Source organism: Perognathus longimembris, chromosome 3, assembly GCF_023159225.1.
Source record: "Perognathus longimembris pacificus isolate PPM17 chromosome 3, ASM2315922v1, whole genome shotgun sequence".
Lineage (NCBI taxonomy): Eukaryota > Metazoa > Chordata > Mammalia > Rodentia > Heteromyidae > Perognathus > Perognathus longimembris.
Genome location: NC_063163.1, coordinates 43,139,509 through 43,150,648, shown reverse-complemented (window position 1 = coordinate 43,150,648; position 11,140 = coordinate 43,139,509). Strand labels below are relative to the sequence as shown.

Below are 11,140 nucleotides of genomic sequence, written 5' to 3'. Positions count from 1 at the left end.
TCTCAAAAAAGAATGATACAACTTTTATTTTCCATGGATTTTAAAGATACTTTGCTACACAGTATATGTATTTTAATGAGATTATACTTTTTCCATTTGTATGAAGTTCAGCCGTATACAATTTTAAAGTGATATGTTTGGTAGTGTATCTATAATCTTTAAAAAGTTTAGAGTTTTTGGAATGTACAGTATATGAGGTAAAATCAAGAATTACATTAAAAATTGTTTTCTCTGCTGCACTTATTCTGCAGTGAGGCTCCAATGGAAAGTACACTATTAAATGACATTTACTATCAAAAATAGGAATTCATTTGAATTACTATGAAAAACATAAGCCACTGGTAACTTGCCACAGTGGCACATTTTTACCATTTTAGACATTCAACTATATAGAAATCTCTGGGCTCTTACACTCAAACTCATTTGTACTGCCAAATGTGGCACTTTTAAGAAGTTATTAGAAAACAATTGCAATTGATGTTGTTTTGGGGCAAGTTTTCACTCTACACATGGGAGAGATTAAATAAAATGTAAACATATAGTGTATTATAGTGACAGATCATTCTTACCACTCGGAAAGGCCAAATTTATCCACTTCTTTTTTTAACAAAAGTTAATATTTTTTTCCACAGCACAGATCATTTGACAGAAAACAATTACAATACATGCCCATCTACTGTAAGAGAAATTCTTCAGAGATCTTCAAAGCACAAAACAATGTTCCTTTCCTCAAAGACTGACAGAAGTGCTTAGTAACCACTAAAATGCTAACCTCAGCAACTAAAAATTAGTGATTCACTATCCTAAAATTCAAATAATAAATTAAGAAAGCTAGTTACAGGTGTTTTACAGATAACAGATGTGATACAGGAATTTTAAGATAATTTCATTACAAACTGTATTATTACTGGCAGTCATTGACATCTAGGCAAGATGTACAATGTGATACTTGACAAAATTCATCTGATCATCCAATGACTCACAAATGCAAGCTCACAAAACATTAATGAATTATGCAATTGCAAAGTGCAACATTAACCACATGCAATCAACAATTTGGAACAGTATCCAAACAGACATTATACATTAAACACTAGTTTTCAAGAAAGAAAGCAGCTTAAAGTTTACTGGTGCAAATTAATTTTGTCTTCAGATCTGGTGCCCCAAACAAAAAGATTAGGTTTGATTATGAATTCTGATGGTGATGGCAGTAGTTACAGTAGAAGCAGCAAAACTTATGGGAGTTCTTCAGAATTGGCCTGTACCAGAGAGATGAAGTGACTATGTGGATTTCTGTACTTGATAGTTTATATATGCCACTTAGGTACATGTATCCTCTTATACACTTAAACATAGTTCAAAAGTTCATATAATGGACACCAAATACCTTGAAACTGAGTTTGTTTTTATGATTATGTTTTAAAAAGTTACTATCTAAAAGTCCTTGGTTCTTTTCCATGTTCCCAAGACCTGAAGCAGTACTTTTTGAGTAAACATTAAAATATTTTTAGGTCAAGTAAACTGCCCGTGCGTTCTATGACTTCTCTGTGAATTCATGTATAATGGTCATGAAGAACTCCACATTAACCAAACAGGAAGCTTCTTTTTGTTACACCAATTCTTTCATCCAGTTTGTTTGCTAAGCCCCTCCAGTTATTCATCATAATCCCACTTACCAAATAATTAAGACAAATGAGGAGGTAGAAATATAGCACTAGATTGCTTTCACAGCATCAGACTTTAACATTTTAAATAGCATGTTAGTGTAAATTCTAGTCATTCTGAAATTTTCACTTGGTAATAATCTTTGAAACAAAAAGACCAGCCATTACTATTACACTCATGCTAACTGGTTGAAATATTAATTATAAATTGTTGCCTTGTAGGAAGGTTGTTCTACCGGAAGGCATGTCAACCAAGAAAAAATAAAAGGAAGAAAAATAAAGTAAAAAGACCTAAAAATAAAAAAGGAGAAAAGAAAAAACCTAAACAAAAAATAAACAAAACCTCCCCAAATTGGTACTTCTGTGGCTTGCATTCTAATAAAGTGCCAGCCTCTACCTAACTGATACAAGCACTGAAATGGCAAAAATGATGTGCTATAGTCTCAATGCCAGTGTTAAATGCCACTGTTTTTGTAAAAGCAACAGAGAAATTTTAGTACATGACAAAATAAAAGGTAATACAGTGTTAAAAAAAAAGGTTATCCTTTCACTTGATTACAAAGTACTGAATGATAAAGGCAATGAAGATGGAAAAGAAGGCAAACAGCACAAGGATGACTGCAGCACACTGCTCGTCGCTAAGTGCGCGTCGGGTCCGGGTGCTGTCCACAGTGTCTCTGGTGGTGCTGGCTGGCGCTTCTGTTCTCTGGGAGATGAAGAGCACTGTGGTGCTGTAGGGGCCTACTAGGTCCTGGTGCCCCACAGGGTCTTGGCACTGTCGAATGGCACACACGCGGAAGCGATATTCGCAGTTCACTTGAAGGCTGGAATACCGGAATGAAGAGTCGGGACCTTTGTAAATCTGTGAAATATTAGAAAAGAAGAATTGTGTGTAGAAGATGGGCACAAAATGTTAACACTGACAAATTTTTAAATTATTTTTTGACAGAAAATCAGTATTGTTGATTTTGTCTTTTAAAATGAGATTAAAACATTTATCCAAAAAAGGAGGGGGAAGGAAAGACAAGAAATAGGTGGTTATTAAGAGTCAAAAAATTCATGATATATACATACGAAAATACCACAATGCCTTTTTGTACAATTACAAACAATAACAAACAAAGAAACCCAAACCAATAGCAACCTAATAAACAAATAACAAACAAAAAACAAAACCATTGATCTATGAAAGTATCTATTTGTCTGTTGTGTAAGGGCAGGAGGAATTTGAAAAGCCAGGGTATGAGATCTCTCAGAGCTTGGAGCTGAGCAAGAGAACAAGTTCTTGTCTGTGACTTCACATTCCAGTAACTGTAGACTACATACCTCAGCACAATAGCTACAACAGTAGACAGTAGTTAAGTGTTATGAATGAACCAACACAAAAGTGCTCAACTCAGGGCCCAGCATACAGTAAATGTTTAAATAAGAAAGTAACCATTCTCAGTAATGAGCCTGTCTCTTCATTCCGTAAATGAGAAAAGCTAATGTTAGGTCACTTCCCAGTGAGCTGGTAGGCTACCAATCACTTCCTAGGCTCACATTCTTTCAAGCACTTTCAACTGCTTCAATTGTATCTGCATTATGAATCTAAATCCTTACATACTGGTTTGCTCCTAAAGAAGCAAAGTAAGCTCTGTTTCACTGTGTCTCCAGAATCTGGAATATAGTAGGTATGTAATAAAAGGCCATTAAATCAGTGAACAATTGGCTTTAAATTAAAATGCAGAGGCTAAGAACGTGTGTAAAGGAACATTAAATTCCATGAAAAAATGAACTCTTTAAATAGAATGCCCTCAAACTTTTAGAATACAACTTGCCAGTAAGTTTAGAATTTTACAAATATGTAAAAAAGATTTAGAAGAGACTATGTACAATGAAATTCTAAGGAAACAACCATTTAAAATTTTACAACTCATAATAAACTAAGTGTAGATAGGGTTAATTTAGCATTTAAGTTAAATTAGAATTTGCACTGCTATTTAATATAGTGATGTAGGATCAATTGAGATTCATGTACTACTGAAATGCAGGGTCCCTATTTCCCTTAAACATGGAATACAATTCTTTTTAAAATATTAATTTTGCTTCTTCCTTAAAGGAAACCTACTTATCTGTAAATTACATTTGAAATCTAATTATCATGTCAATTTGCAGATGGTTTAATAAAGAAAAACAATCACATGGCAAATTTAATCTCTGAGTCCTTTGTAGTTTTAGTTAAGATAATGTATTTCTATGCAATTTGAAAGAAATAAGTATTTATTAAAAATTCTACTTCTATTACTAGTGCCAGTGGCTCAAGCCTATAATCCTATTTATTCAGAAAGCTGATACTTAAAGAGAAATAAGGTTCAAAGTTAGCCCACAGAGAAGTCTTTGAGACTCCATCTCCATTTAACCAGCAAAATGCCAGACTAGAGGCATGGCTCAAGTGTCAGCTGTGAAAAAAGCAAGGCCAGAGAATTTGAGATTCAAACCCTGGTTTATTTATTAATAATTGAAACAGCAGAAAATTATAATAAAACAAATGATCATTTTTCTGGAATAAAAGGATATTAAAAAAAATCAGGGCTGGGAATATGGCCTAGTGGTAAGAGTGCTTGACTCGTGTACATGAAGCCCTGGGTTTGATTCCCCAGCACCACACATATAGAAAACAGCCAGAAGTGGCGCTGAGGCTCAAGTGGTAGAGTGCTAGCCTTGAGCAAAAAGAAGCCAGGGACAGTGCTCAGGCCCTGAGTCCAAGGCCCAGGACTGGCAAAAAAAACAAAAACAAAACAAAACAAAACAAAAAAACAGAAAGTCCTCAAAATATAAGTGAGGTTGACAGCAAAAGGGGGAAAAATCAGATCAAACAGTTATAGATTTATCTGAGTGGTGTTCTTTTTATAGCAGACACTGACAATATCAACTCACACTAATAGTCCGTTATTTGTTTTCTAAAATATTTTTGTCTTTAAGTAGTTGTACAAAACAGTTAATGAATATAGTACCTCTAGATCAATGTCATCCCTTTCAACATTCTTACCCACCTCTCCCACCCTACCTTTTCCCTCATTTTTCTTAATTTTTAGGTTATGTATTGCATTACCTTTGTCTTTTGTTTTCTGCCAGGAAGCTGTCTTAGGAAGTCTCTGCCAGGAAAGTACCACCTGTGTACACTTTCATCACGACAATGCCACTGTTACATTCTAGTGCTCTATTATGAATGACTCTCACTATCACTGCAAAAGCTGGTCATTGGTTTCTGCTCTGTCCTTGTCCTGGTCTAGTTTTAATACTATAACCAAAATAACTTTGTGTCTGATCATGTAACTAATGCGGTAAAAAAAAAAAATCCTCCCAAATAACCCAAATCCTCCATTAATTTCTGACTTTACATGGAATAAAAGCTACAGTTAATTGATAAATATACTACGTGATTTCCATATCATCCTCATGTCATGCTGATTTCCTTACTGATCATTTTCCAAAAGGAGTGCCATTTACTTGGGAGCTGGAATGCTGAGGGGGAAGCAGGAACTTTCAAGTGTGACTTTTAAATAAGGCTCAAGTATGTAATGGAGAAGGCTAGGTGGCCGAGCATTGGGTGGGTCTTTATTCTCTATTAATAGCAACTGTTAGCAACTATCATAGCAACCTGACTTCATCACCAGTGCTCTTAGAATTCCTCTTTGGATTCTTGTTTCCTTACTGTTCATCACATTTAAAAAGCATATAATCTTCCCATATCATTCATTCTCTTTACCCTCCTGTAATATTCCCTAACCCTTTACACCTCAGTTTTATATTTATTTGATGCATTGAAGTGCTTGACACTCTATGCAGAAATGTGTTAAAAACAATCTGTTCAAAGTGTAGTACATGCAGAAGAGACTGTGGATCCTGACATCTTTGGAACTTAGTACGTAATTGAATGAATGTTTCAGGATCAGAAAAGTAAAGACAGTTAAATCTTGCATTGAAAGTAAGTATGAAAAACTGAAATACATACATATCTACAAAATGTATCTTGGCACATACCTGTTTGAAATCTGAATCTTTTCCCACCATAACTTGAAGACTGTAAATAACTGGATCACCTTTCATTGGTGGTGAACATTCCCATGTAATTTCACAAATGTGATCATTTACTTTCTCTATTTTGGGGGCTAGAAGGAACAAACATAAATAAAATCTCCATTTGATTTTTAACTTGGCACATCACTCAGATACTTGTTTTATAAGTCAATAAACATCTAAAACCCAGTTATAAAATCAATTATCAGTGAAATTTTGAAGTCTTCATACAAATGAGTTAAAATCAACAATCTTTTTAAGGATAACAGACAGTAACTTGATGAAACAGAAGAATGAATGCGTGAAATGCATCAACAGTACTGAAAAGACTATTGAAAAGTGCTGCTAACTCAGGATCTGCTTAGCAAACAGTATGTTCAAGTCCTCCGATTCAAGATCCTGTCCTAGTAGTTCTTTCTAGTCTTCTTTGGAAAGATGCACAAAATACAATCTTCTCTAGAGTTATTTGAAAACAAGAACTTCTTGGAGTTAGACACATGTACAAATAAAGGTATATATATATATGTGTATATATATATATATATATATATATATATATATATATATATACAGGTTTCTGTGTAAATCTGATGGAAAAATCCAATTAAAATTTTATTTCGCTTAACAGAAGACTTGGTTTCAAATCTAAATGAATGACTTACAACATTTAAACAAAAGTGTGGTTGTGAAATAACAAGCAAATGACTATCAGAAAAGCAACTATCCAATTTAGTATTTCTATGTTAGATTATTAAAACGATTGGTGACTTAGGTGAGTATTTATCTGAGTATTACTGTGACACAACATAGTTTCAAAAATCAATTGGTTATTAAAGAATGTAACTTCGTATAACTTACCTTTCAAGACAGCTGGGACAGATTTTGGAGTGGTGAAAATATATTCTTGGGAGAGGGGACCTTCCCCAGCTTCATTACAAGCTTGAATACAGAATTTATAGGATGTTGACTCAGTAAGTCTTTGTACTTTGTACGTATGACACGGTCCTCTGTACAAGGATATGAACCTAAAATGGCAATAACTTCATTAAACTACAGAGTATTTCATAGAACCTATTTAAAAATCACAGTTATATACATTATTTAGGAATGATAAATTGCTCCCCAAATTTTACACTAGGAATAGTTTGTCACTCCAAACATATCTTTATGCTTCTCATCAGGTGTAGGAAATCACAGATGTGCTAGACTTCTTAGTATGACTTAGTTTACTGACAGTCTGATGCTACATTTCATGCCCAACCATTATTAACTGTTTCAGGCTTTTGGTATGGCTTTATTTCTGACTACTACCTTTTAACATGTATACATGTGAAATGATTGATGGAAGTTTAATATTGTATATATTTCTCCTATTATGTTATCTATGACCAACATTTTGATTGGCTGTTTTAATTTTGTTTTGGAAATTGGGAAATGAATAATAAATGGTAATATAGTACTAAAAATATGAAAAAAACAACATATATTTAATTGCCCCAAATGACTGTATTTCCAAGTAGTAGTAATTGGATAAACCTTTCCTTGTTAATGTCTGAAACACATATACACACTGGCGGGGGGGCAGGGGTGTGAGCATGTGCACATGCGTGGTAGCACTGGGGCTTCAATTCAGGGCATGGGCACTGACCCTAAGGTTTTAAGTTCAAGGTTAGCACTCTCCCACTTGAGCCACAGCCTACCTCTAGCTTTTTGCTGGTTTATTGGAGAAAAGAGCTTTGAGGATTTGTCTGTGTGGTCTGTCTTTAAACTGCATTCCTCAGATCTCAGCTTGCTGAGGATTATAGGTGCAAGCCACTGACACCCAACTGAAACATTTTCATGTAAGGAAAAAGCCAATAAGAAACAACAAAACAAAACCAACAAGATCCATATTGGTAAAAATCACTGCTGAAAATGATAAAACTTGTCATCAGCCAAATTAGGACTGTAGCACTACCCTCAGCAAATGTGAATAGTTCCCAAAAAAATCCAAGGGAAGGAAACTAACCAAAGACATAAACTTGATTTAATTTATTAAAGTTATCTATAATCTCATAAAAAGGTTAATTTTTCATTCTTGCAGCTATATTTATAGTCTACAAAAATTCTCTAGCTGCTAAATGAATATTAAGTTTGAAGTTGTATGATACAACATAATAGAATTTATAATAGAATCTTGGTTTTGTTCTCTTTCACCCAGGCACTAATTGAAAATGTTTCCAGTAAGCTTTCACTGACTAATATTAAATATAGCAAAGATAAATGGCTCTCCCAAAGCCCATGGGAAGGCAAGAATCTCCTAGAGATAAGAATACAATGAATATATAAACTTCTGCCAAGAACAAAGGCACAAAGACATTCAGACACACAAACTATGGGAAATGACCAATATTAGCCTGTGTATGTTCCTGAAAAGTGGTATAATACACAAAAATATCCTATGTTATTTTAAAAAATGCAAGTATATGGGCTGGGGATATAGCCTAGTGGCAAGAGTGCCTGCCTCGGATACACGAGGCCCTAGGTTCTATTCCCCAGCACCACATATACAGAAAACGGCCAGAAGCGGCGCTGTGGCTCAAGTGGCAGAGTGCTAGCCTTGAGCGGGAAGAAGCCAGGGACAGTGCTCAGGCCCTGAGTCCAAAGCCCAGGACTGGCCAAAAAAAAAAAAAAATGCAAGTATATCTCATAGAGCACTTAAGTACAAGCACTGAAAATATTTCATTATTGAATACAAACAAAAAACCCAAAGTAAACCTTGAGAAGAGCTGTTTAATAGCTGTAGAAGGTATATACCATTGTTTCTATGAGATATGTGAATAAACAGCTCCAAACTATTTAAGTAATTAATGTTGTAAAAATTTTGAATAACACTCTAATTATAGTGATTTAGTGAAGCAGTATATGGTATGGTATGTATAATACCGTGTTTAACATATATATCGAAAATGTAACAGAAGCATAGATAAAACCCTGAATGACAGGGAGAATATCTAATCAAAGACTCTAGCTTTAAATAATTAAGGTTATAATCAAGGCTCTGGCCCAGATCGGTCTGTGAGGAACGTTGACTATTCATTCAGTGTGCAGACTGGGTCATGAGTGTAAAAGAGAGTGACATTATTTTTTCCCTCCAGAATCTTAGAGACCTTAACAAATCACAATCACTTACTGTAAAACTACTGCTAGAAAGAAACACTTAGGGGTTATGTTGTAGATAAAATTAGTTTTCAGGAAGAAAGTTGATATTCTGCTTAATTTTAGCATTCTATTTAAGTTATAAATAGAAAATCTACATGAAGACTTCTGATATTTGGAAAACCTACCTTCCATTCTTATCTGCCATTTGAAGGTGGTATTGAACAGAATCTGCTGACAATGTCTTTGGATTTCCTTCTCCCCATTTCAGCTTAAGGTTCTGGTGGTTAAAGGCAACACATTCCAGACGAGGTGGATCAGGAGGAAGGGGTTTAGTTTTCAATTTTATCATATGGCTGAAAGGACCAGCTCCAAGGCTATTCAAGGCTTGAATTCGTATTCTAAGAGTCACATTAAAAACAAAAATACATTTATCATGACTATTTCCTTTGAAGTGTTTCTCTTAGTTAGGCACAAACTAACATAGTTTCAAGAGTGTACCTGTATGTTGTATCTGGTTGCAGATTGTCTATAATATAGCTTGTCATCTTTCCCACTGTTAAGGGCTGCTTATCTCCAAAATCAATGCTGTAGGCAAGGATTTCTGAGCCATGGTCACAAGGCTTTTCCCAGCTTATTGCAAGGCATGAAGAAGGTGAATAATAGGGACTTTCTATATAGTCATCACTTATTTCCTGAAGACAAGTCACAATGGCAGGAACTGACGGTGGAGTCACACAGGCTGTTACTTCACTGAATGGGCCTGCACCCACCACACTCAGAGCCTACAAGTTAACAAAGCCTCCAAATTAATAACATGACCATGGACATGTTCACAAAGCAGTACATGCTACAAAGAGGACTGTGCTGAGGCACTGATCACCTTTACCTGGACTCTGCAGTAATAGGTAGTTGCTGGTGAAAGTCCTTTTAAGTCATAACTGAGGCCAGGTCCACAGTAACATATCTGCATACTTCCTTCAACTCCTCCCCACTCCAGTCGATACTCAGTTATATCAGTTCCATTACTCGAAGGACTCTTTAAGTGAAAAGAGATAAAAAGCTGTCCTGATAGTGACTAAATCATTTTTAAGAAAAAAAGGTTCTTTCCCTAAGCATATTAAAAAGTGGCATGCTTTTGAATTTCTTTAAAATAAACAGTTAAAACTATAACTTTTTAATATTTGTTTTCATTAATACAATCTGAATTTCAGTCTGGTCAAAAATATAACTATGTTTCAAATTAGAAGCAGAAATATGATTATGTATTTTCAGCTCATTGTACTGCAAAATAATTTATTAAGTTAAATGAAATTTAAAACTCCACAAGGAAATTTTCCTTGCTAAATTTCAAAGGAAACTGGAAATATAATTATCACTACTGATTATTATTATAAAAAATAAATACACTGGATATAATAAAGATAAGAGGAATCATATTATACCAATCTTTTTCTTTGTTCTGAACATTAAAATTCACTGGTGGCTGAAATATGTCAGTACTCACACAAAGCATTAGACAAAAATACGAAGTACATCATGAAAAAGAGTCCAAATACTTGAAACTGTAGCTTACGCAAATGTTAAAAAATGTTTTCTATAAAAGTTTAGCTTGGACTTATTCTATGTGTAAAAATAGAGTATCTTTATTCTTTCTACAAACTGCTCCAATTGTGAGTGGAAATGACAGTACCTCCCAATTCACTTGTGCACAAGTTGCAGATCTGCATGTCACCTGAGGGGGCTTGCATTGATCTGGTGGCCCAGGGGCTGTCGTAAAATCACATTTTTCTGAAAATGGTCCAAACTAGAAAAAACAAGCACAAGCATTTTATTTTTTTACCCTTACCACATCTACTGATTTCTAAGAATTCCCTATCTGAAGATTCACCAGGCCAGAAACTCATGGCTCACTCATATAATTCTAGCTACTTAAAGTGAGGCTGAGATCTGAAGATCTTGGTTTGAAGCCAGTCTGGACAGAAAAGCCCAACAGATGCCTATGTCCAGTTAACCAGCCAAAAGCTAGAACTGCTGAAATGGCTCTAAGTGGTAGAACAGCAGCCGTGAGTGTACCAGTGGCACAACAACAAAATGAAACTGGTAATTAAGTTTACCTTCTCCATCCTTTAAAACTAATTGGGTCATAATTCTATAAGCACACATAGAAAATATAACGATTTAAAAATTGAGGGGAATTTTAAGTATCATTTACTATACTTTCTTTTTCCACAAACTGGCTTTTTTAAGTAGGGCAGGGTATAGGATAAATAAAT

At 34.7% G+C, this 11,140-nt stretch overlaps 1 protein-coding gene across 4 annotated transcripts in view; it reads right to left on the bottom strand.

The window, feature by feature from the left end:
* The window catches only part of Fndc3a (fibronectin type III domain containing 3A), a 115,774-nt gene continuing 104,634 nt past the window's right edge, over positions 1-11,140 (bottom strand). For 3 of the 4 annotated variants that reach the window (XM_048341383.1, XM_048341384.1, XM_048341385.1), the window contains 7 exons: positions 10,558-10,671; positions 9,754-9,903; positions 9,366-9,649; positions 9,053-9,265; positions 6,585-6,751; positions 5,691-5,818; positions 1-2,526 (listed from right to left, as the gene is read on the bottom strand). In XM_048341383.1, coding sequence (XP_048197340.1) covers positions 2,212-2,526; positions 5,691-5,818; positions 6,585-6,751; positions 9,053-9,265; positions 9,366-9,649; positions 9,754-9,903; positions 10,558-10,671 — 1,371 coding nt within the window. In that variant the 3' untranslated portion in view covers positions 1-2,211. Of the gene's footprint in view, positions 2,527-5,690; positions 5,819-6,584; positions 6,752-8,610; positions 8,977-9,030; positions 9,266-9,365; positions 9,650-9,753; positions 9,904-10,557; positions 10,672-11,140 lie in introns of those variants that run through there. The other variant, XM_048341386.1, reaches the window with a different exon arrangement.